Source organism: Perissodus microlepis, chromosome 15 (genome assembly GCF_051167445.1).
Source record: "Perissodus microlepis isolate ML-2025 ecotype Zambia chromosome 15, ASM5116744v1, whole genome shotgun sequence".
NCBI lineage: Eukaryota > Metazoa > Chordata > Actinopteri > Cichliformes > Cichlidae > Perissodus > Perissodus microlepis.
In genome coordinates this window covers 27,037,013-27,063,641 of record NC_140475.1, presented here as the reverse complement: position 1 = coordinate 27,063,641, position 26,629 = coordinate 27,037,013, and the positions used below count along the sequence as shown (strand labels likewise).

At 42.6% G+C, this 26,629-nt stretch overlaps 1 protein-coding gene across 7 annotated transcripts in view; it reads right to left on the bottom strand.

The window, feature by feature from the left end:
• The window catches only part of cd2ap (CD2-associated protein), a 110,714-nt gene that overhangs the window by 45,693 nt on the left and 38,392 nt on the right, over positions 1–26,629 (bottom strand). For all 7 annotated transcript variants that reach the window (XM_084953970.1, XM_084953975.1, XM_084953969.1 and 4 more), the window contains exon 3: positions 464–632. In XM_084953970.1, coding sequence (XP_084810096.1) covers positions 464–632 — 169 coding nt within the window. The remainder of the gene's footprint in view (positions 1–463; positions 633–26,629) is intronic.

Sequence of the window (26,629 nt, the reverse complement as noted above, 5' to 3'; positions counted from 1 at the left end):
TTTCATTTTAATTCACCACTCAGTAAATGAAACCTTGATGGGTCAGCTGGCACAAGCCTTTCAGCTTTAATTAAACTACTTCAAGGTTTTCTATATCAGTGTCTCAGGGCCTTTTTGAAAGAATGACCTAAACAGGTGGATGTATCGACGCAGTCTCTACTTAATGCTCTGAAGCTGCCTTTACCTGCCTGTAACATGGACACTTTGAGCTCTCCACTCAGAAGAATAGATAGATACGTGCAGAAGACAAAGATCTGTATTCAGTTAAAGAGCGAAACGAGACACAGTGAAGATGTGGAACGTACAGCTGAAAATAATAAAAGGAAGCATCAACTTCTCTTAACCTGCCAGATGCTACATGAACAAGTTTTACCAGAAGTCCACGTTGCACTCATCCTGGACACCAAGCACTTTAAAGTCTCATTCCCTCCAAACATGCAAACACCAAACTCGGGCTCCTTACTCTTTGAAGCTGCGGGCACTGGTGGCTGGAAGGCACCGGTCGGGATGCCAAGAGTGCTTATTCTCTGGACCAGGCCGGCCACGTTCCCCACCTTCTCTCTCTTGTGAGGCTGCTCTTCCTTTGGCTCATCTGCTGTTTGACTGCCCTCTTTAGGGTCCTTTTTCAGTTCCTATGAATACATATACAAACACATACATACATATATACATAAATGAGTAACAATCACACACCAGGCAGCTGGTAGTAAGTGGGAAGCATTTCTTCACACCAAGTTTAAGCAATAATCTAGTACTTCACTACTTAGAGATCAACAAACTGAAGCCATTTTGTAGGTGTCTGCTTATGAATTTTACAACAATCCACTGTTTATTAAACGGAACTTCTTGAGCTTTTCATTTCCTGTTACATAAATGTTGTTACGTTGGTAGACGTTGTTGTTGTAGATGGCCAAAGTTTCAAATAATGAGGTCCGCATATGAACAAGTAAATCCTGTGAGACAAGACCTCAGGCCAAACACATAGTTTCACACAGTTTTTTTTTTCCCTGCTATTGGAAGTGTAGTGTGAGCAGGCATTGCTAATATGATCAGATGTGCCACCCATGTTCTATTCAAATCAGTTTACAACTTTACAAGGAGCAGCCATCAGAAAAAAAAAAATATGAAGGAAGTAGGGCTGCTCAATTAATCAAATTTTAATCTAAATTACGATCTGGGCTTTCAACGATCATTAAAAATGACTGAGCTGATTATTAGCACCTCCCTCGTGCTTTACTCTCGCGCTGCTCCGTGTGGCAAATCGAGCGCGCCTCTCTGCGTTTCGAACACGCATCACAACAATAAAGAGGACTCGAGGGAAGCTCGGAAAGCTAAGTAGAAGTTATTTAGAGAGAAAAGGATAATGGCTGCTAAAGAAAGAATACCATTGGTTGAAAAGAGAGATAAAACGACTTCAGTGGTGTGGAAACATTATGTGTTTGTGGAGTCAGACGTGGATCAAGTAGACATAGTGTGTAAACTTTACTACGGTGTCGTGGCTGCACCATGGAGCAACACTACAAATTGACATACCTCAATGTCAGTTTGATGCAATTGTGCATTGTGTGGCTACACAGCTTGCCTTGATGTTTGGTTATTTGTATGCATAAATATTATGCAGTATTTTGAAGTTATATATGCTGCCATCTTCTGTTTCAGTCCGTTATTACACTCTTAAATCCTACTACTTATTCCTGCGTCTTTTGTGATTTTACAAAGCTTCAAACGACGCGTCAACGATTGATTTAATAGTCGACGCGTCGATTTTGATGTTCGTGACTAATCGTGGCAGCCCTAGGGCTGCTCAATTAATCGAATTTTAATCTCGATTACGATCTGGGCTATATACACACACACATATATACAGGGAGTGCAGAATTATTAGGCAAATGAGTATTTTGTCCACTTCATCCTCTTCATGCATGTTGTCTTACTCCAAGCTGTATAGGCTCGAAAGCCTACTACCAATTAAGCATATTAGGTGATGTGCATCGCTGTAATGAGAAGGGGTGTGGTCTAATGACATCAACACCCTATATCAGGTGTGCATAATTATTAGGCAACGTCCTTTCCTTTGGCAAAATGGGTCAAAAGAAGGACTTGACGGGCTCAGAAAAGTCAAAAATAGTGAGATATCTTGCAGAGGGATGCAGCAGTCTCAAAATTGCAAAGCTTCTGAAGCGTGATCATCGAACAATCAAGCGTTTCATTCAAAATAGTCAACAGGGTCGCAAGAAGCGTGTGGAAAAACCAAGGCGCAAAATAACTGCCCATGAACTGAGAAAAGTCAAGCGTGCAGCTGCCAAGATGCCACTTGCCACCAGTTTGGCCATATTTCAGAGCTGCAACATCACTGGAGTGCCCAAAAGCACAAGGTGTGCAATACTCAGAGACATGGCCAAGGTAAGAAAGGCTGAAAGACGACCACAACTGAACAAGACACTCAAGCTGAAACGTCAAGACTGGGCCAAGAAATATCTCAAGACTGATTTTTCTAAGGTTTTATGGACTGATGAAATGAGAGTGAGTCTTGATGGGCCAGATGGATGGGCCCGTGGCTGGATTGGTAAAGGGCAGAGAGCTCCAGTCCGACTCAGACGCCAGTAAGGTGGAGGTGGAGTACTGGTTTGGGCTGGTATCATCAAAGATGAGCTTGTGGGGCCTTTTCGGGTTGAGGACGGAGTCAAGCTCAACTCCCAGTCCTACTGCCAGTTTCTGGAAGACACCTTCTTCAAGCAGTGGTACAGGAAGAAGTCTGCATCCTTCAAGAAAAACATGATTTTCATGCAGGACAATGCTCCATCACACGCGTCCAAGTACTCCACAGCGTGGCTGGCAAGAAAGGGTATAAAAGAAGAAAAACTAATGACATGGCCTCCTTGTTCACCTGATCTGAACCCCATTGAGAACCTGTGGTCCATCATCAAATGTGAGATTTACAAGGAGGGAAAACAGTACACCTCTCTGAACAGTGTCTGGGAGGCTGTGGTTGCTGCTGCACGCAATGTTGATGGTGACAGAATCCATGGATGGCAGGCTTTTGAGTGTCCTTGCAAAGAAAGGTGGCTATATTGGTCGCTGATTTGTTTTTGTTTTGTTTTTGAATGTCAGAAATGTATATTTGTGAATTTGTGGAGATGTTATATTGGTTTCACTGGTAAAAATAAATAATTGAAATGGGTATATATTTGTTTTTTGTTAAGTTGCCTAATAATTATGCACAGTAATAGTCACCTGCACACACAGATATCCCCCTAAAATAGCTAAAACTAAAAACAAACTAAAAACTACTTCCAAAAACATTCAGCTTTGATATTAATGAGTTTTTTGGGTTCATTGAGAACATGGTTGTTGTTCAATAATAAAATTATTCCTCAAAAATACAACTTGCCTAATAATTCTGCACTCCCTGTACACACACACACACACACACACACACACACACGTATATATATATATATATATATATATATATATATATATATATATATATATATATATATATATATATATATATATATATATATATATATATATACACACATACACACATACATATACACACATACACACATACATATACACACATACACACATATATATACATATACACATATATACATATATACATATACATATATATATATATATATATACATAGAGAGAGAGAGAGAGAGAGAGAGAGAGAAAGAGAGAGAAAGAGAGAATGAGAATCAAATGGAAATGTACTCTTGCCTCCTGCTCTCATGGCCAAGATTTTTTTTTTTTTCCCCCCACATAGCAGCATTTACTAAAATACAAGTTTAAAATCTGAACTCAAGGGAAATCTCTTAATTTCTTTTCTTCTCCTTCTTACTGCAGCAAAAAAAAAAAAAAAGCAAAAACAAAACAAACAAAAAACAAAACACAGTTTGGCCATTTAAACAACTTCTGAATGTGTTCTGAAAAACTCTCAACATACAGAACCCATGGATGTGAGCCACGCAGGATGAAAGCAGCTGAGACAGTTCCAGTGTCACCGAAAGGGACAATAAGACATTAGGTTCCATTAGGTGGAAATAAAAAAAAAAAACAAAAAAAAAAACAGTGTGTCAGTTTCACACAACATAAGGGGAACTGAAACGTTGTAATCTAAAAATGTTTAACGTGAAACCATAAGCATGGAAACCAGCATCAGCCTGCAAAGTAAGACTGTACTACTTACAGCTGAATGTAGCAATTGCTAATGATCCCAACCACGCCATACAGTCGGGCTGTAAAACAGCTGCCACATTCTGCCTGCCTGGGAAATTCCCTGACAACAGCACGAAGTCCCGGTCACACCTTCACTAAATACTGTCACGAGTGCACAGATGAAGGGACACTAGCCAGTATGCTGAGTAACATTGCTTAGAGGTTTCAATGTATTGTACCATTTATCACAAGAAGTACTGAGGTGTAAATTGCTAACGAGTCAGAACGTTTTAACAACAACTGCAGATCATCACCAAACAACTGCTACTACACCAACAACAAATGCACCAACAAAGACTTTTGTTTTACTAAAGCATACTGAATCTCTGATCCACCTCTTAGTGTGTGTACAGGTGGAATTATTTCAAATGACAGCATCTGGGCCTTAAAACAGGAGCCAGCATAGAAACGCAGAGAGGAGGTAGCGGATCCAAAAAGCAGCTCAATTCCCAAACACTTAGTAAAGTTAAAACTTTACAGCATTAAAAAGCAGGGCACCAGTCACAGCTTCTCTATATAATCGAGTCTGTGCATGAAGTATGTCAGGCCAGTTGATTGTGCAGCAAATACAAACTGAGGACTAAATTATTGCAAAATTTGACTCTGCGCTGCGGTTGATGAAAACAATTCTGTTTTTCCTCTTCTCTCTTGGTGCTTAAATTTGAACCAATGAGTCTTTCACAGAAAAACCCCTCAACAGAAGCTTAAGTGTGATCACACTTTTAAAGTTCCTCAAAGCTTCAATGCACCAACTTCCCACATTTAACATAAATGAAAGCAACTTAACTGTTCGGAGGAGTTTGGACTGTCCTTGGTGGGACTGATCTGGAGACCGCCACCCCACAGGACTTTAAAGCTGTGCTGATTAAAGAGTGAACAGTTCACCACATGCTTCCTGGTGCACAGACACTCACTTTACTATTCTGCAGAAGAGGAAGCCCAGCTGTGTGTCTGCCTCAAAATATATATATATATTTTTTTAAAAGTTTCAACTTCAGCAAGCTGAGATATGACAAATGGAAGAAATGAACACGATGTACGCTGCTTCAACAACACCTCTCCTCTGACCTCTGCTGAGAACTTAAAACATGTGACCTCACACAGCCAGAGTATTAATTGGAGGGGCTTTTTTACATTCACTGTATGAACAAACATCTCCCTCCAGCAAAATCAGCCATCCAAGCAGCCGTCTCTGTGCACTTCTACTCAACAACTCTTACAGATGCTGCACTGAGTGCACAAGTTTGAATTTATTTAGGATTTTTTCTAATCCACAAAGGGTCACAATTATTGGGTGGCTGTGGCTCAGGAGGTAGACAATCAAATCAGAAGGTCGATGGTTTGATCTCTGGCTCCCATAGTCTTGCATGGCCAAGTATACTTCAAAATACTAAACCCTAGGTTGTCCCAATCAATCATTGTGTGAGTGCATGTGTCAATTCAAGGACGCATCCGGGCTTAAAAGGAAGTGCTGGTAAATGTGTGAATGGGTGAATGAAGCATGTAGCAGAAATCGAGTAGAGAGTAGAAAAGTGCTATAAAAGTACAGTCCATTCAACATTATACATAGATTTGGTAATATGCATACATCCACACAAATATTTAGTTTGACCAAAGGCTTTTGCTAAGCATCAAGTTTCTGACACAATTCTGGCTGGATATCTGAGCACTCTCCTTGGCTGCACTCAATTAAATTGGAGGCCTGGACCCCAATTTGTAAGTATAGGACGCAAATGTTGAAAAAGGTTGAGGTCGGGGCCTTGGGAAGATGATTCCAGAAACCAGTTTTGATATGCGTTTGGAATCATTGATGTGTTGGAATGTCCCAGTTATGTACAAGTTTCAACCACCCCTCTGTTAATTTCAAGCAAAGTTGAAGAATTGGAAGGTAGTCCTTCATTATTCCATCCACTCTGTGCAAAGCAAAACAGTCCGAGAGCATAATCCTACCACCTCCATGCTTGACAGTAAGTACAGTGTTCTTAGGTCTGAAACCCTCCTATCATTGTTTCCACATAGCTCAATCTTTGTCCTGTCTGAATATAAAACATTTCTCGAGAAGGCATTTGTCTGTCTATGTGGGAAATTGCAAATTGTTGATTTTGGAGTAGAGTCTTCCTTCCTGGACGGCAACCCTCAGCCCATGGCTATGAAAAGTTTCCTCAATATGCAAACCAATTTCCTCTCATCTGAGGATGACAGTTTTCCAAAGTCTACAAGAAGACCCAAACAAACTTTTACTTATGTCCAGCTTGTCGATGGCATCTGATCAAGTTGCAACTTGCAAAGGGACATTAAACCAAATATTACTGGGATGTAAGTATATATTTGACCCTCTGCAATAAATAAATTCTAAGCTGTGAACCCACTTCTTGGTTTTTAAAATCATTAAACATGTATACTGTACAATTAATCCACCCTGACGGGGGAAAAAAAGTCAAAGAAATCATTGAAAGACCAAAATTTCCATGGCATTCATGCCTGTGATGAGTGTACATAGAATTTTGAACTTTAATTCTCAGCTGTAGACTGTGAACAAATATTTTACATTTCCTTAAACAATTGACTTAAAAACAAAAAGAATGCAAAGATTGATTTTAACTAGAAAAGGATTTCCTGATTGTGAAATTCATAGATGTTAACATTTTAAAAAGAAAAAAAAGGAATCAATGAGTCTATTTGTTGTAAGTAATCGTTTTTGTGTCAGGAAAACAGTGTTTTTAATCTATGAGCTGAATTTAAATGACTTTCAGCTCATTATCAGACAGTCTTAACGCATTTATCCAAAATGAAACCATTGCTATCAGTAAATGTTACAGACACTTGTGACCATAATTGACTGTCAATAAGTCCTTCCCAATGAAGACAATGAGTTTCAAAAAAGTTAATATTGCGAGAAGCTGCCAACAGACAGGTATCAGCTAGCTAGTACAATGTAATCTAAAAGTCTGAGACCATACAGTTGTATTCCATTTACAAAAACACAAACACTTTCAGAGCCTGAAACATTTAAACCAGCAAAACCAGGAGAAAGTGAATAACTGGAAGAGAGAAGCTTCCAAACCCTCCACTACCCATACGCAAAAAATGATCAATTACAAAATTCCTTAAAGCATTCCCATTATTGTGAGAGTCTTTCATTCAGCCAACTTCCTTACCATGCCTCAGTTTCACATCCCTCGGATCACACAAGTATGACTCCAGTTAAAGGGAGGAGGAAGAAGAAATGCAATAAGTCATACCACTGTTATGTCATAAGGAGCAAAGTTCAACAGCCAGCAGGCTCCTTAAAGGATTAAATACCTGAGCACAGTGACTAGACCAGGCTGATTAGCAGATTACCTATCACTACATAGGATTGTGTGATGGTGGAGAGAGGAGAGAAGATTAGCTGTGCAGAAGGAGAAGCAGTCAGATGCAGACAGCACGAATAAGTAATAAAAAGTGAGTGAGCTACATTAAAACCACAGAGCTGACTGACGGCTAATCCACAGCTGTGAATTAGCTGTGTGTGAATGCGTGAATGGGTGAATGACTGAATGTAGTGTAAAGCGCTTTGGGGTCCATAGGGACTAAGTAAAGTGCTATACAAATACAGGCCATTTACTACTAGTAGCAGCATCACCCAAATCCAACAGCAAAAGGTGGACCACTAGCATTAATCAACCAATTTTAGCCCTCGCTAAATCAGAGGCCACTTTCAATCATTCACAGTCCAAGCTCATTCATAATGACAAGCCACAATACAAAATTCTCTATTGGAAACCAACTGTATCTGGGCTGATCACCCTAATTTGATTCAGCAATGTAAAGTGTGCCAAAAATTGGCTCAAAAAGCAAGTTATCCCAATACATAGTAGGTGGGCAGAAAACAATACTCGTGGCTCTCCAGCCATTCTTTAAACGCCTCTAAGTTTATCTTTGCCAAAATGCCAGAAAGTTGCTGTGCTATCAAATGCACTAAGCAGCACTTGTTTATTGGTGGCTGTAAATTCATTGGCTCATTCAAACTGTGGGAATGATTTACCCGACCACTGGAGAAATACTCAGTGAGCTTTACTATTATCATGCGACATTAATGTAATAAATTAACACTAGTGGAACTTTCCAGTAGGGCTGCACGATTTTGCATAAAATGAGAATCACGATTTTTTGGCTTAGAATTGAGATCACGATTCTCTCACGATTTTCTTTTCCAATATAAATATTTATTGCACTTATTAACTGCACATCAACTTCGTAACAGTTGAGACTGAACATAAAAACAATAAATAAACATAAAAACAACAAATGTCTCACGTTTTGTGGTTGCCGCAAAATGTTGCACTGCTTGAAATTCCGTCTCCACCGTTGCTCGACACTGCGTGTATAGAGCAGGTAGTGCAACAATAGAAAAATAGTTGCGGGACGGCACTGTGTAGCGTTTGTCTAGGGTGTTGATCATTTTCCTAAATCCCTCGTTTTGCAGTGTTGATGGGAGCCATATCTTTGGTCAGGTGATAAGTAATAGCCTCCGTAATTTCTTTGTGCCTGCGGGAGTTCGACGGGTATAGGGAAGTGCTGTATAAGGTTCCCGTTATTGATGTTTGGGTGGTTGACCGGGACGGATTTTCTCCTGTCACTTTCTTGTCATCCCTGACATGTTCTCCGTTGTTTTTTCCCTGCTAATTTTAGCATCACACGGCACAGCTTCTGTATCACGTGGTATAAGGCTCCGCCCTTGTCATTTGTTGAGCAGGAAGAGTGAGCGCTTGTTTTCATGCAGATTACGTCCCGGATCAAAATGCGGTACAATCGTCGTCGTCTTTTTTTTTTTTCTTTTTTTTTTTTTTTTTTAAATCGTTGTCATTTGGAAATGAGATCGCACATAAGTATGAATCGAGATCGCGATTTTCTAACGATTAATCGTGCAGCCCTACTTTCCAGACACTACACTGTGAAAACCCAAGTCAAGAGAATGTAAGATCATTATGTGGCAATTTGTTTAAGCTATCTATGTAGCACTTTTGCTTAATTTCTATATTAAAATGTCTAGTTTTACTGCATTAAGAAGCATCTTTATAGCAAAGTTTTAGCCTCCATGGGGAGTCCCTGGCCCCATTAGCAGTTGTATGATGGGTACATTTTGTAATGTTATTTAAATTATTTGCCTTAAGATTAATTTTGATCCTGTCAAAATGCTTAAAGGCAAGGGCAGAGCCGTTTAGAGTAACAGGATTGCTAGTGCAGGCCCAGATAACAGTTAGCTGTTCACTAGACAACTTAACTGTGTTCGACCCATTGGTACCTTTTGGAAAACTATTAATGGCAATATCTTAGAAATATTATGGCTACATACTATTTTACATTGCAGTATTACAACTATCTGATAAACACCACTAATTAACAGACACGTATACAGGTTATACTGTGTTATCAGTGTGTGCTTTAGATCTGAAGTAGTGTTTATGCTTTAAGAATGACTTTGCAATTGGCAGTTCCTACTGTTAAAGCAGCACAAAATTATCTTTCAAAGAAAGGTCATCATAGACCGGACACAGCTCTGCAGACAACAGTTTAATAACCAGTTTCACTCCAGAAAAAGAAAAAAAAAAAAAGTCAACACCCTAATCCCGATACTGCTCCTCTGCATTTGTTTCTATATCAGACTGTTTGGTGACAGACTGAAGTACTTCTCAGTCTTATTTTTATCTTTTCATCTAAAAAGGAACCTTTCTAAGGGCTACAAATCTTTAAATTAGTATTGCAGTGTCGATACCAATGCTTTCAGCTCAGTGGTATCTGTTCCTTAGAGGCTAAGGCCAGACACATAAGGTACAACAACAACAAACTTTATTTATAGAGCACATTTAAAAACCAGTGGTATACCAAAGTGCTTAACATAAGAGAAAGAGAAGTAACACGAGAGGACAGAGGTGCTTTTAAATACAAGATACCTCACGTCCAATGTTCCCTCTAAGCTGTGCACGTGCGCAATTGCGCACTGCTGGCACGGTCTCTGCGCACAGAAAATCTGCGTTGCGCACAAAAAAAAAAAAAGAAAATTAACCTGAATTGTAATTAAAATTAAAACTTAAACAATTCTGTTTTGCAGTGTTAGTCAGTAAGTGACTGGCTACTCCCATATGGGATAAGATATGGGAACGATGCCAACTTATCCCATAGACCAGCCAATAATGCGATTCACATTCGTATATATGCAGCTAATCAACGTCGTTCACAGGCTATGACAGCGTCCTTATGTGCCGACACCAGTGTTTTAGCTAGCAAAGCAGAGTGGCTGATGTGGAGTGAAGCCACGTTAATGACAACGTGTACAACCATTAGATATGTGAGCAGGACAGACGGAACAATTGACGGGAAAAAGTGTGGACTTTATACCAGTTTTTAAATTGTGTTGATAGGCCACGTAAAACCAGAGTTATGATAAAAATATATGCAATGTTAGGTTTGCTTCCTGAATACTATCGTTGTTTATATTTACTGCGGGAAGAAACAGTAAAAACAGCGTTTTATAAGGAAAGCGCTTGAAAGCACTCTCTGCCTGTGAGCAAAAACAAAACCAAATTAAAGCTGCAAGCAGCGTTGTGAGGGCCCTCGCACCCCGGCGTGTCGAGCCACGCCCAACACCCAAAACCAGCACGTCCAATCTGATGTCACGTTGATGGAATTCTTGCATTTAACCACCAGCTAACATTTCATCTTATTCTACCAGGATTATAGTCGTCCCACTAGGTGGCGCTCTAACCATTATGTACAAATGGCATACCAAACATTTCCGAGCTCGAGTCTCATCAAGCCTGCGACCTTTGGGAGAGACTGGACGTTGTGTTTTTGAGTGACAACAGATTACTGCTTTTTGGCGAGTGACTGAAACTCCAGATGCCGCCATGACCACCCTGTTTCCCTGAACGTAAAAAGCTTCGCAATTTAACATCACAAATGTCTTTAGATGCCACGCACTGGAGATCGGGTCAATCTGATGAAATCCCTTGGAGGAGTTCGTCAAAGTACGGTGCCTGAAAAGAGGAGAAAATGTCGCCAAAATTACACATTAATTTTAAAATGGCTGACTTTCTGTTGGATTTGGGATATTGCTCCAAGAGACTTTTTTGTACATCTCGATATCTTCCATAAGCTTACCAGGTTTCAGACTGATACATAAAACACAGAGCAGGGGCTGATGATTTGAAATTTTGTAGGGGGCGCTGTGGAGCCATTTTAAGCTATTCAAGGAAAATGATCACATAACAAGAAAGCTTTCATCGAATTGAGGCAGTGCGCCAAATTTCAAGACTTTTTAAACTTTCCAAGCCCCTCAAAAGCCACTTCATCTTTCATGGTGAACTGCGCTGCCACCAGGGTGCGCCGTTCAGTTTAAAGTCACAATTTTCGCACTGAAGCATCACGAGGGACCCATGTTAATATTCAACGCTTTTGAGGTGTCCACGATGAACCTGTGAAAATCAGTACAACAAAGTGAAAGACATGACATTTCCTGTTGCCACTAGGTGGCGCTCTGCGTATTCCTGACAATGGGCACATCAATCTGTTCAGGGCGGGTCTGACATCATGCCTTTAAAGTCTGGTACTGATCAGACTGGATTTCATGGAGTTATGCTAATTTGTTTCTTCATGGCGAGACATCAAAGTTCGCCATGCTGTTGAGGTCACACCCTTTTGTGAAAAGTCACAGTTTTCACTGTAACCCAAGACCAACTCCTTAAGGCTTTCCTGGAGAAATTTGAGGCTGCAGATGTCACCCATCACTATACTGTACCCCAAAGTGTAAAACATGACATTTCCTGTTCCCACTAGGTGGCACTGTCCCTGATGTCAAATATGGCAGTTGAAATATGTTCAGGGTGGGAGCCTTATCATATGTGTGCTATTTGGTCCAGATCGGAGAATGTATGACAGAATGAGAGGCAATAAGATTTTCATGGCGAGTCATCGAAATTCGCCGTGGCGCCACGGCGTCACCGTATTGTGAAAACTCAAAAGCTCCGCAATTTAACATGGCCCAGGTGTGTAGTTGGCACTGACCAAATTTGAAGTTTATAGGACCAAATCCCAAGGAGGAGTTCGCGAAAGTACAAGGCATGGAAACGGTAAAATCAGAGCCAAAATGTCACCTTCAATCAAAAATGGCGGACTTCCTGTTGGGTTTGCGTCAATGGGCCCACAGACTTTTTTGTTCGTCTCGGCATGGTACACATGTGTCCCAGATTTCATACATGTAGGTCATACCCACACGGGGGGCTCGCGTTTTTCATTTTTCTAGGTGGCGCTACTGAGCCAATTTTCCCTGGCCATGTCTGAGGACATTAAAATACGTAATTTTTCACCAAACCTGACGCGTGTGCAAAATTTCATGAGTTTTTGAGCATGTTTAGGCCCTCAAAAGGCCGATTCATTTGCCGAAATAATAATAATTAAAGCTGCAAGCAGCGTTATGAGGGCCCTCGCACCCCCGGCGCGTCGAGCCACGCCCAACACCTGAAACCAGCACGTCCGATCTGATGTCACATTGATGGAATTCATGCATTTAACCTCCAGCTAACATTTCACCTCGTTCAATCATGATTAGTTAGTCGTCCCACTAGGTGGCGCTCTAACCATTAATGACAAATGGCATAACAAACATTTCCGAGCTCGAGTCTCATCACGCCTATGACCTTTGGGAGAGATTGAACATTGTGTTTTTGAGTGACAGCAGATTACTGCTTTTTGGCGAGTGACTGAAACCACGTGCCGCCATGACCACCCCGTTTCCCTGAATGTAAAAAGCTTCGCAATTTAACATCACAAAGGTCTTTAGATGCCACACACTGGAGATCGCATCAATCTGATGAAATCCCTTGGAGGAGTTCGTCAAAGTACGGTGCCTGAAAAGAGGGGAAAATGTCGCCAAAATTACACATTCATTTTAAAATGGCTGACTTCCTGTTGGATTTGGGATATTGCTCCAAGAGACTTTTTTGTACATCTTGATATCTCCTATAAGGTTACCAGGTTTCAGACTCATAGATAAAACACAGAGCAAGGGCTGTGGTTTTGAAATTTTGTAGGGGGCGCTGTGGAGCCATTTTGCGCTATTCAAGGAAAATGGTTACATAACAACAAAGCGTTCATCACATTGGAGGTGTGTGCCAAATTTAAAGCCTCTATAAACTTTCCAAGCCCCTCAAACACCACTTCATCTTTCATGGTGAACTGCGCTGCCACCAGGGTGCGCCGTTCAGTTTAAAGTCACAATTTTCGCACTGAAGCATCACGAGGGACCCATGTTAATATTCACCGCTTTTGAGGTGTCCACAATGAACCTGTGAAAATCAGTACAACAAAGTGAAAGACATGACATTTCCTGTTGCCACTAGATGGCGCTCTGCTTACTCCTGACAATGGGCACATCAATCTGTTCAGGGCGGGTCTGACATCATGCCTGTAAAGTCTGGTACTGATCAGACTGGATTTCATTGAGTTATACTAATTTGTTTCTCCATGGCGAGACATCAAAGTTCGCCATGCTGCTGGGGTCACACCCTTTTGCGAAAAGTCACAGTTTTCACTGTAACCCAAGACCAACTCCTTAAGGCTTTCCTGGAGAAATTTGAGGCTGCAGATGTCACCCATCACAATACTGTATCCCAAAGTGTAAAACATGACATTTCCTGTTCCCACTAGGTGGCGCTGTCCCTTATGTCAAATATGGCAGTTGAAATATGTTCAGGGGTGGAGCCTTATCATATGTGTGCTCTTTGGTCCAGATCGGACAATGTATGACAGAATGAGAGGCAATAAGATTTTCATGGCGAGTCATCAAAATTCGCCGTGGTGCCACGGCCTCACCGTATTGTGAAAACTCAAAAGCTCCGCAATTTAACATGGCCCAGGTGTGTAGTTGACACTGACCAAAGATGAAGCTTGTATGATCAAATCCCAAGGAGGAGTTCGAAAAAGTTCGAGGCATGGAAATGGCAAAATTAGAGCCAAAATGTCACCTTCACGTCCAAATGGCGGACTTCCTGTTGGGTTTGCGTCAATGGGCCCACAGACTTTTTTGTTCGTCTTGGCATGATACACATGTGTGCCAAATTTCATACATGTAGCTCAACTGATGTGGTCGTAGGGCTGCATTTAACAAGGCATAGGTGGCGCTCTAGAGCCATTTCCCAGTGCTCATATGTAAAACCATTAAAATACAAAATTTTTCACCAGACCTGACGCGTGTGCAAAATTTCATGAGTTTTTGAGCATGTTTAGGCCCTCAAAAGGCCAATTCATTTGCCGAAATAATAATAATAATAATAATTAAAGCTGCAAGCAGCGTTATAAGGGCCCTCGCACCCCCGGCGCGTCGAGCCACGCCCAACACCTAAAACCAGCACGTCCGATCTGATGTCACATTGATGGAATTCATGCCTTTAACCACCAGCTAACATTTCATCTCATTCAATCATGATTATAGTAGCCCCACTAGGTGGCGCTCTAACCATTACTGACAAATAGCATAACAAACATTTCCGAGCTTGAGTCTCATCACGCCTATGACCTTTGGGAGAGATTGAACATTGTGTTTTTGAGTGACAGCAGATTACTGCTTTTTGGCGAGTGATTGAAACTCCACGTGCCGCCATGACCACGCCGTTTCCCTGAACGTAAAAAGCTTCGCAATTTAACATCACAAAGGTCTTTAGATGCCACATACAGGAGATCGCATCAATCTGATGAAATCCCTTGGAGGAGTTCGTCAAAGTACGGTGCCTGAAAAGAGGGGAAAATGTCGCCAAAATTACACATTCATTTTAAAATGGCTGACTTCCTGTTGGATTTGGGATATTGCTCCAAGAGACTTTTTTGTACATCTTGATATCTCCTATAAGCTTACCAGGTTTCAGACTCATAGATAAAACACAGAGCAGGGGCTGTGGTTTTGAAATTTTGTAGGGGGCGCTGTGGAGCCATTTTGCGCTATTCAAGGAAAATGGTTACATAACAACAAAGCGTTCATCACATTGGAGGTGTGGGCCAAATTTAAAGCCTATATAAACTTTCCAAGCCCCTCAAAAGCCACTTCATTTTTCATGGTCAACCGCCTTCCCACCAGGGTGCGCCGTTCAGTTTAAACTCACAATTTTCGCACTGAAGCATCATTAGGCACTGATGGTGATATTCACCGCTTTTGATGTGGCCACGATGAACCTGTGAAAATCAGTAGAACAAAGTGAAAGCCATGACATTTCCTGTTGCCACTAGGTGGCGCTCTGCGTATTCCCGACAATGGGCACATCAATCTGTTCAGGGCGGGTCTGACATCATACCTGTAAAGTCTGGTTCTGATCAGCTTGGATTTCATTGAGTTATACTTATTTGTTTCTCCATGGCGAGACATCAAAGTTCGCCATGCTGCTGGGGTCACACCCTTTCGCGAAAAGTCACAGTTTTCACTGTAACCCAAGACCAACTCCTTAAGGCTTTCCTGGAGAAATTTGAGGCTGCAGATGTCACCCATCACAATACTGTACCCCAAAGTGTAAAACATGACATTTCCTGTTCCCACTAGGTGGCGCTGTCCCTGATGTCAAATATGGCAGTTGAAATGTGTTCAGGGGTGGAGCCTTATCATATGTGTGCTCTTTGGTCCACATCGGACAATGTATGACAGAATGAGAGGCAATAAGATTTTCATGGCGAGTCATTGAAATTCGCCGCGGCGCCACGGCGTCACCGTATTGTGAAAACTCAAAAGCTCCGCAATTTAACATGGCCCAGGTGTGTAGTTGGCACTGACCAAATTTGAAGTTTATTGGACCAAATCTCAAGGAGGAGTTCGTTAAAGTACAAGGCATGGAAACGGTAAAATCAGAGCCAAAATGTCACCTTCAATCCAAAATGGCGGACTTCCTGTTGGGTTTAGGACATGGCCATAATAGACTTTTTTGTTCGACTCTGAATGTTATATATGTGTACCGACTTTCAAACATGTAGGTCATACCCATACCGGGGGCTCGCGTTTTTCATTTTTCTAGGTGGCGCTACTGAGCCAATTTTCCCTGGCCATGTCTGAGAACATTAAAATACGTAAATTTTCACCAGACCTGACGCGTGTGCAAAATTTCATGAGTTTTTGAGCATGTTTAGGCCCTCAAAAGGCCGATTCATTTGCCGAAATAATAATAATAATAATAATAATAATAATAATAATAATAATAAACAGAGCAGATACAATAGGGCCTTCGCACTGTCAGTGCTCGGGCCCTAATTAAAGCTGCAAGCAGCGTTATGAGGGCCCTCGCACCCCCGGCGCGTCGAGCCACGCCCAACACCTGAAACCAGCACGTCCGATCTGATGTCACATTGATGGAATTCATGCATTTAACCACCAGCTAACATTTCACCTCGTTCAATCATGATTAGTTAGTCGTCCCACTAGGTGGCGCTCTAACCATTAATGACAAATGGCATAACAAACATTTCCGAGCTCGAGTCTCATCACGCCTATGACCTTTGGGAGAGATTGAACATTGTGTTTTTGAGTGACAGCAGATTACTGCTTTTTGGCGAGTGACTGAAACCACGTGCCGCCATGACCACCCCGTTTCCCTGAATGGAAAAAGCTTCGCAATTTAACATCACAAAGGTCTTTAGATTCCACACACTGGAGATCGCATCAATCTGATGAAATCCCTTGGAGGAGTTCGTCAAAGTACGGTGCCTGAAAAGAGGGGAAAATGTCGCCAAAATTACACATTCATTTTAAAATGGCTGACTTCCTGTTGGATTTGGGATATTGCTCCAAGAGACTTTTTTGTACATCTTGATATCTCCTATAAGCTTACCAGGTTTCAGACTCATAGATAAAACACAGAGCAGGGGCTGTGGTTTTGAAATTTTGTAGGGGGCGCTGTGGAGCCATTTTGCGCTATTCAAGGAAAATGGTTACATAACAACAAAGCGTTCATCACATTGGAGGTGTGGGCCAAATTTAAAGCCTATATAAACTTTCCAAGCCCCTCAAAAGCCACTTCATTTTTCATGGTCAACCGCCTTCCCACCAGGGTGCGCCGTTCAGTTTAAAGTCACAATTTTCGCACTGAAGCATCATGAGGCACTGATGGTGATATTCACCGCTTTTGAGATGGCCACGATGAACCTGTGAAAATCAGTACAACAAAGTGAAAGCCATGACATTTCCTGTTGCCACTAGGTGGCGCTCTGCGTATTCCCGACAATGGGCACATCAATCTGTTCAGGGCGGGTCTGACATCATGCCTGTAAAGTCTGGTTCTGATCAGCTTGGATTTCATTGAGTTATACTAATTTGTTTCTCCATGGCGAGACATCAAAGTTCGCCATGCTGCTGGGGTCACACCCTTTCGCGAAAAGTCACAGTTTTCACTGTAACCCAAGACCAACTCCTTAAGGCTTTCCTGGAGAAATTTGAGGCTGCAGATGTCACCCATCACAATACTGTACCCCAAAGTGTAAAACATGACATTTCCTGTTCCCACTAGGTGGCGCTGTCCCTGATGTCAAATATGGCAGTTGAAATGTGTTCAGGGGTGGAGCCTTATCATATGTGTACTCTTTGGTCCAGCTCGGACAATGTATGACAGAATGAGAGGCAATAAGATTTTCATGGCGAGTCATTGAAATTCGCAGCGGCGCCACGGCGTCACCGTATTGTGAAAACTCAAAAGCTCCGCAATTTAACATGGCCCAGGTGTGTAGTTGGCACTGTCCAAATTTGAAGTTTATAGGACCAAATCCCAAGGAGGAGTTCGTTAAAGTACAAGGCATGGAAACGGTAAAATCAGAGCCAAAATGTCACCTTCAATCCAAAATGGCGGACTTCCTGTTGGGTTTAGGACATGGCCATAATAGACTTTTTTGTGCGTCTGCTAACGATAGATATGTGTTCCAATTTTCATACATGTAGGTCATACCCACACCGGGGGCTCGTGTTTTAGATTTTTCTAGGTGGTGCTACTGAGCCAATTTTCCCTGGCCATGTCTGAGGACATTAAAATACGTAATTTTTCACCAGACCTGACGCGTGTGCAAAATTTCATGAGTTTTTGAGCATGTTTAGGCCCTCAAAAAGGCCCTTGTTTTACCTGAATAATAATAATAAGAAGAAGAAGAAGAAGAAGAAGAAGAAGAAGAAGAAGAAGAAGAAGAAGAAGAAACGGAGCAGATACAATAGGGCCTTCGCACTCTCGGTGCTCGGGCCCTAATAATAATAATAATAAACAGAGCAGATACAATAGGGCCTTCGCACTGTCAGTGCTCGGGCCCTAATAAGAAACGGAGCAGATACAATAGGGCCTTCGCACTCTCTGTGCTCGGGCCCTAATAAGAAACGGAGCAGATACAATAGGGCCTTCGCACTCTCGGTGCTCGGGCCCTAATAATAAGAAACGGAGCAGATACAATAGGGCCTTCGCACTCTCGGTGCTCGGGCCCTAATAATAATAATAAGAAGAAACGGAGCAGATACAATAGGGCCTTCGCACTGTCAGTGCTCGGGCCCTAATAAAAAGAGCAGATACAATAGGGCCTTCGCACTCTCAGTGCTCGGGCCCTAATAAGAAACGGAGCAGATACAATAGGGCCTTCGCACTCTCGGTGCTCGGGCCCTAATAATAAGAAACGGAGCAGATACAATAGGGCCTTCGCACTCTCGGTGCTCGGGCCCTAATAATAAGAAACGGAGCAGATACAATAGGGCCTTCGCACTCTCGGTGCTCGGGCCCTAATAATAATAAGAAGAAGAAACGGAGCAGATACAATAGGGCCTTCGCACTCTCGGTGCTCGGGCCCTAATAAACAGAGCAGATACAATAGGGCCTTCGCACTCTCGGTGCTTGGGCCCTAATAAGAAACGGAGCAGATACAATAGGGCCTTCGCACTCTCGGTGCTCGGGCCCTAATAATAATAATAAACAGAGCAGATACAATAGGGCCTTCGCACTGTCAGTGCTCGGGCCCTAATAATAATAATAATAATAATAAACAGAGCAGATACAATAGGGCCTTCGCACTGTCAGTGCTCGGGCCCTAATAATTTTTTGTACATCTTAATTAGGGCCCGAGCAATAAAAGTGCGAAGGCCCTATTGTATCTGCTTTGTTTATTATTAGGGCCCGAGCACCGAGAGTGCGAAGGCCCTATTGTATCTGCTCCGTTTCTTATTATTATTATTGTTATTATTAGGGCCCGAGCACTAAAAGTGCGAATGCCCTATTGTATCTGCTCCGTTTATTATTAGGGCCCGAGCACCGAGAGTGCGAAGGCCCTATTGTATCTGCTCCGTTTCTTATTATTATTATTATTAGGGCCCGAGCACCGAGAGTGCGAAGGCCCTATTGTATCTGCTCCGTTTCTTATTATTATTAGGGCCCGAGCACCGAGAGTGCGAAGGCCCTATTGTATCTGCTCCGTTTCTTATTATTATTAGGGCCCGAGCACTGACAGTGCGAAGGCCCTATTGTATCTGCTCCGTTTATTATTATTAGGGCCCGAGCACTGACAGTGCGAAGGCCCTATTGTATCTGCTCTGTTTATTATTATTATTATTATTATTATTATTAGGGCCCGAGCAATAAAAGTGCGAAGGCCCTATTGTATCTGCTCTGTTTATTAGGGCCCGAGCACCGAGAGTGCGAAGGCCCTATTGTATCTGCTCCGTTTCTTCTTCTTATTATTATTATTATTAGGGCCCGAGCACCGAGAGTGCGAAGGCCCTATTGTATCTGCTCTGTTTATTATTATTATTATTAGGGCCCGAGCACTGACAGTGCGAAGGCCCTATTGTATCTGCTCTGTTTATTATTAGGGCCCGAGCACTGACAGTGCGAAGGCCCTATTGTATCTGCTCTGTTTATTATTATTATTATTATTATTAGGGCCCGAGCACCGAGAGTGCGAAGGCCCTATTGTATCTGCTCCGTTTCTTATTAGGGCCCGAGCACTGACAGTGCGAAGGCCCTATTGTATCTGCTCTGTTTATTATTATTATTATTATTATTATTATTTCGGCAAATGAATCGGCCTTTTGAGGGCCTAAACATGCTCAAAAACTCATGAAATTTTGCACACGCGTCAGGTCTGGTGAAAATTTACGTATTTTAATTTTCTCAGACATGGCCAGGGAAAATTGGCTCAGTAGCGCCACCTAGAAAAATGAAAAACGCGAGCCCCCGGTATGGGTATGACCTACATGTTTGAAAGTCGGGACACATATATAACTTTCAGAGTCGAACAAAAAAGTCTATTATGGCCATGTCCTAAACCCAACAGGAAGTCCGCCATTTTGGATTGAAGGTGACATTTTGGCTCTGATTTTACCGTTTCCATGCCTTGTACTTTAACGAACTCCTCCTTGGGATTTGGTCCTATAAACTTCAAATTTGGACAGTGCCAACTACACACCTGGGCCATGTTAAATTGCGGAGCTTTTGAGTTTTCACAATACGGTGACGCCGTGGCGCCGCGGCGAATTTCAATGACTCGCCATGAAAATCTTATTGCCTCTCATTCTGTCATACATTGTCCGAGCTGGACCAAAGAGTACACATATGATAAGGCTCCACCCCTGAACACATTTCAACTGCCATATTTGACATCAGGGACAGCGCCACCTAGTGGGAACAGGAAATGTCATGTTTTACACTTTGGGGTACAGTATTGTGATGGGTGACATCTGCAGCCTCAAATTTCACCAGGAAAGCCTTAAGGAGTTGGTCTTGGGTTACAGTGAAAACTGTGACTTTTCGCGAAAGGGTGTGACCCCAGCAGCATGGCGAACTTTGATGTCTCGCCATGGAGAAACAAATTAGTATAACTCAATGAAATCCAGTCTGATTAGTACCAGACTTTACAGGCGTGATGTCAGACCCGCCCTGAACAGATTGATGTGCCCATTGTCAGGAGTAAGCAGAGCGCCACCTAGTGGCAACAGGAAATGTCATGTCTTTCACTTTGTTGTACTGATTTTCACAGGTTCATCGTGGCCACCTCAAAAGCGGTGAATATCACCATCAGTGCCTCATGATGCTTCAGTGCGAAAATTGTGACTTTAAACTGAACGGCGCACCCTGGTGGGAAGGCAGTTGACCATGAAAAATGAAGTGGCTTTTGAGGGGCTTGGAAAGTTTATATAGGCTTTAAATTTGGCCCACACCTCCAATGTGATGAACGCTTTGTTGTTATGTAACCATTTTCCTTGAATAGCGCAAAATGGCTCCACAGCGCCCCCTACAAAATTTCAAAACCACAGCCCCTGCTCTGTGTTTTATCTATGAGTCTGAAACCTGGTAAGCTTATAGGAGATATCAAGATGTACAAAAAAGTCTCTTGGAGCAATATCCCAAATCCAACAGGAAGTCAGCCATTTTAAAATTAATGTGTAATTTTGGCGACATTTTCCCCTCTTTTCAGGCACCGTACTTTGACGAACTCCTCCAAGGGATTTCATCAGATTGATGCAATCTCCAGTGTGTGGAATCTAAAGACCTTTGTGATGTTAAATTGCGAAGCTTTTTACATTCAGGGAAACGGGGTGGTCATGGCGGCACGTGGATTCAGTCACTCGCCAAAAAGCAGTAATCTGCTGTCACTCAAAAACACAATGTTCAATCTCTCCCAAAGGTCATAGGCGTGATGAGACTCGAGCTCGGAAATGTTTGTTATGCCATTTGTCATTAATGGTTAGAGCGCCACCTAGTGGGACGACTAACTAATCATGGTTGAACGAGATGAAATGTTAGCTGGTGGTTAAATGCATGAATTCCATCAATGTGACATCAGATCGGACGTGCTGGTTTCAGGTGTTGGGCGTGGCTCGACGCGCCGGGGGTGCGAGGGCCCTCATAACGCTGCTTGCAGCTTTAATTATTATTATTATTATTATTTCGGCAAATGAATCGGCCTTTTGAGGGCCTAAACATGCTCAAAAACTCATGAAATTTTGCACACGCGTCAGGTCTGGTGAAAATTTACGTATTTTAATGTTCTCAGACATGGCCAGGGAAAATTGGCTCAGTAGCGCCACCTAGAAAAATGAAAAACGCGAGCCCCCGGTATGGGTATGACCTACATGTTTGAAAGTCGGTACACATATATAACGTTCAGAGTCGAACAAAAAAGTCTATTATGGCCATGTCCTAAACCCAACAGGAAGTCCGCCATTTTGGATTGAAGGTGACATTTTGGCTCTGATTTTACCGTTTCCATGCCTTGTACTTTAACGAACTCCTCCTTGGGATTTGGTCCTATAAACTTCAAATTTGGACAGTGCCAACTACACACCTGGGCCATGTTAAATTGCGGAGCTTTTGAGTTTTCACAATACGGTGACGCCGTGGCGCCGCGGCGAATTTCAATGACTCGCCATGAAAATCTTATTGCCTCTCATTCTGTCATACATTGTCCGAGCTGGACCAAAGAGTACACATATGATAAGGCTCCACCCCTGAACACATTTCAACTGCCATATTTGACATCAGGGACAGCGCCACCTAGTGGGAACAGGAAATGTCATGTTTTACACTTTGGGGTACAGTATTGTGATGGGTGACATCTGCAGCCTCAAATTTCTCCAGGAAAGCCTTAAGGAGTTGGTCTTGGGTTACAGTGAAAACTGTGACTTTTCGCGAAAGGGTGTGACCCCAGCAGCATGGCGAACTTTGATGTCTCGCCATGGAGAAACAAATTAGTATAACTCAATGAAATCCAAGCTGATCAGAACCAGACTTTACAGGTATGATGCCAGACCCGCCCTGAACAGATTGATGTGCCCATTGTCAGGAGTAAGCAGAGCGCCACCTAGTGGCAACAGGAAATGTCATGTCTTTCACTTTGTTGTACTGATTTTCACAGGTTCATCGTGGATACCTCAAAAGCGGTGAATATTAACATGGGTCCCTCGTGATGCTTCAGTGAGAAAATTGTGACTTTAAACTGAACAGCGCACCCTGGTGGCAGCGCAGTTCACCATGAAAGATGAAGTGGGTTTTGAGGGGCTTGGAAAGTTTATATAGGCTTTAAATTTGGCCCACACCTCCAATGTGATGAACGCTTTGTTGTTATGTAACTATTTTCCTTGAATAGCGCAAAATGGCTCCACAGCGCCCCCTACAAAATTTCAAAACCACAGCCCCTGCTCTGTGTTTTATCTATGAGTCTGAAACCTGGTAAGCTTATAGGAGATATTAAGATCTACAAAAAAGTCTCTTGGAGCAATATCCCAAATCCAACAGGAAGTCAGCCATTTTAAATGAATGTGTAATTTTGGCGACATTTTCCCCTCTTTTCAGGCACCGTACTTTGACGAACTCCTCCAAGGGATTTCATCAGATTGATGCGATCTCCTGTATGTGGCATCTAAAGACCTTTGTGATGTTAAATTGCGAAGCTTTTTACGTTCAGGGAAATGGCGTGGTCATGGCGGCACGTGGAGTTTCAATCACTCGCCAAAAAGCAGTAATCTGCTCTCACTCAAAAACACAATGTTCAATCTCTCCCAAAGGTCATAGGCGTGATGAGACTCGAGTTCGGAAATGTTTGTTATGCCATTTGTCAGTAATGGTTAGAGCGCCACCTAGTGGGGCGACTATAATCATGATTGAATGAGATGAAATGTTAGCTGGTGGTTAAAGGCATGAATTCCATCAATGTGACATCAGATCGGACGTGCTGGTTTTAGGTGTTGGGCGTGGCTCGACGCGCCGGGGGTGCGAGGGCCCTTATAACGCTGCTTGCAGCTTTAATTAGGGCCCGAGCACCGAGAGTGCGAAGGCCCTATTGTATCTGCTCCGTTTCTTATTATTATTATTATTATTCAGGTAAAACAAGGGCCTTTTTGAGGGCCTAAACATGCTCAAAAACTCATGAAATTTTGCACACGCGTCAGGTCTGGTGAAAAATTACGTATTTTAATGTCCTCAGACATGGCCAGGGAAAATTGGCTCACTAGCGCCACCTAGAAAAATCTAAAACGCGAGCCCCCGGTGTGGGTATGACCTACATGTATGAAAATTGGAACACATATCTATCGTTAGCAGATGCACAAAAAAGTCTATTATGGCCATGTCCTAAACCCAACAGGAAGTCCGCCATTTTGGATTGAAGGTGACATTTTGGCTCTGATTTTACCGTTTCCATGCCTTGTACTTTAACGAACTCCTCCTTGGGATTTGGTCCTATAAACTTCAAATTTGGACAGTGCCAACTACACACCTGGGCCATGTTAAATTGCGGAGCTTTTGAGTTTTCACAATACGGTGACGCCGTGGCGCCGCGGCGAATTTCAATGACTCGCCATGAAAATCTTATTGCCTCTCATTCTGTCATACATTGTCCGAGCTGGACCAAAGAGTACACTTATGATAAGGCTCCACCCCTGAACACATTTCAACTGCCATATTTGACATCAGGGACAGCGCCACCTAGTGGGAACAGGAAATGTCATGTTTTACACTTTGGGGTACAGTATTGTGATGGGTGACATCTGCAGCCTCAAATTTTTCCAGGAAAGCCTTAAGGAGTTGGTCTTGGGTTACAGTGAAAACTGTGACTTTTCGCGAAAGGGTGTGACCCCAGCAGCATGGCGAACTTTGATGTCTCGCCATGGAGAAACAAATTAGTATAACTCAATGAAATCCAAGCTGATCAGAACCAGACTTTACAGGCATGATGTCAGACCCGCCCTGAAAAGAATGATGTGCCCATTGTCGGGAATACGCAGAGCGCCACCTAGTGGCAACAGGAAATGTCATGGCTTTCACTTTGTTGTACTGATTTTCACAGGTTCATCGTGGCCATCTCAAAAGCGGTGAATATCACGATCAGTCCCTCGTGATGCTTCAGTGCGAAAATTGTGACTTTAAACTGAACGGCGCACCCTGGTGGGAAAGCGGTTGACCATGAAAGATGAAGTGGCTTTTGAGGGGCTTGGAAAGTTTATATAGGCTTTAAATTTGGCCCACACCTCCAATGTGATGAACGCTTTGTTGTTATGTAACCATTTTCCTTGAATAGCGCAAAATGGCTCCACAGCGCCCCCTACAAAATTTCAAAACCACAGCCCCTGCTCTGTGTTTTATCTATGAGTCTGAAACCTGGTAAGCTTATAGGAGATATCAAGATGTACAAAAAAGTCTCTTGGAGCAATATCCCAAATCCAACAGGAAGTCAGCCATTTTAAAATGAATGTGTAATTTTGGCGACATTTTCCCCTCTTTTCAGGCACCGTACTTTGACGAACTCCTCCAAGGGATTTCATCAGATTGATGCGATCTCCTGTATGTGGCATCTAAAGACCTTTGTGATGTTAAATTGCGAAGCTTTTTACGTTCAGGGAAACGGCGTGGTCATGGCGGCACGTGGAGTTTCAATCACTCGCCAAAAAGCAGTAATCTGCTGTCACTCAAAAACACAATGTTCAATCTCTCCCAAAGGTCATAGGCGTGATGAGACTCAAGCTCGGAAATGTTTGTTATGCCATTTGTCAGTAATGGTTAGAGCGCCACCTAGTGGGGCGACTATAATCATGAGTGAATGAGATGAAATGTTAGCTGGTGGTTAAAGGCATGAATTCCATCAATGTGACATCAGATCGGACGTGCTGGTTTTAGGTGTTGGGCGTGGCTCGACGCGCCGGGGGTGCGAAGGCCCTCATAACGCTGCTTGCAGCTTTAATTAGGGCCCGAGCACTAAAAGTGCGAAGGCCCTATTGTATCTGCTCTGTTTATTATTATTATTATTATTATTATTATTATTATTATTTCGGCAAATGAATCGGCCTTTTGAGGGCCTAAACATGCTCAAAAACTCATGAAATTTTGCACACGCGTCAGGTCTGGTGAAAATTTACGTATTTTAATGTTCTCAGACATGGCCAGGGAAAATTGGCTCAGTAGCGCCACCTAGAAAAATGAAAAACGCGAGCCCCCGGTATGGGTATGACCTACATGTTTGAAGGTCGGTACACATATATAACGTTCAGAGTCGAACAAAAAAGTCTATTATGGCCATGTCCTAAACCCAACAGGAAGTCCGCCATTTTGGATTGAAGGTGACATTTTGGCTCTGATTTTACCGTTTCCATGCCTTGTACTTTAACGAACTCCTCCTTGGGATTTGGTCCTATAAACTTCAAATTTGGACAGTGCCAACTACACACCTGGGCCATGTTAAATTGCGGAGCTTTTGAGTTTTCACAATACGGTGACGCCGTGGCGCCGCGGCGAATTTCAATGACTCGCCATGAAAATCTTATTGCCTCTCATTCTGTCATACATTGTCCGAGCTGGACCAAAGAGCACACATATGATAAGGCTCCACCCCTGAACACATTTCAACTGCCATATTTGACATCAGGGACAGCGCC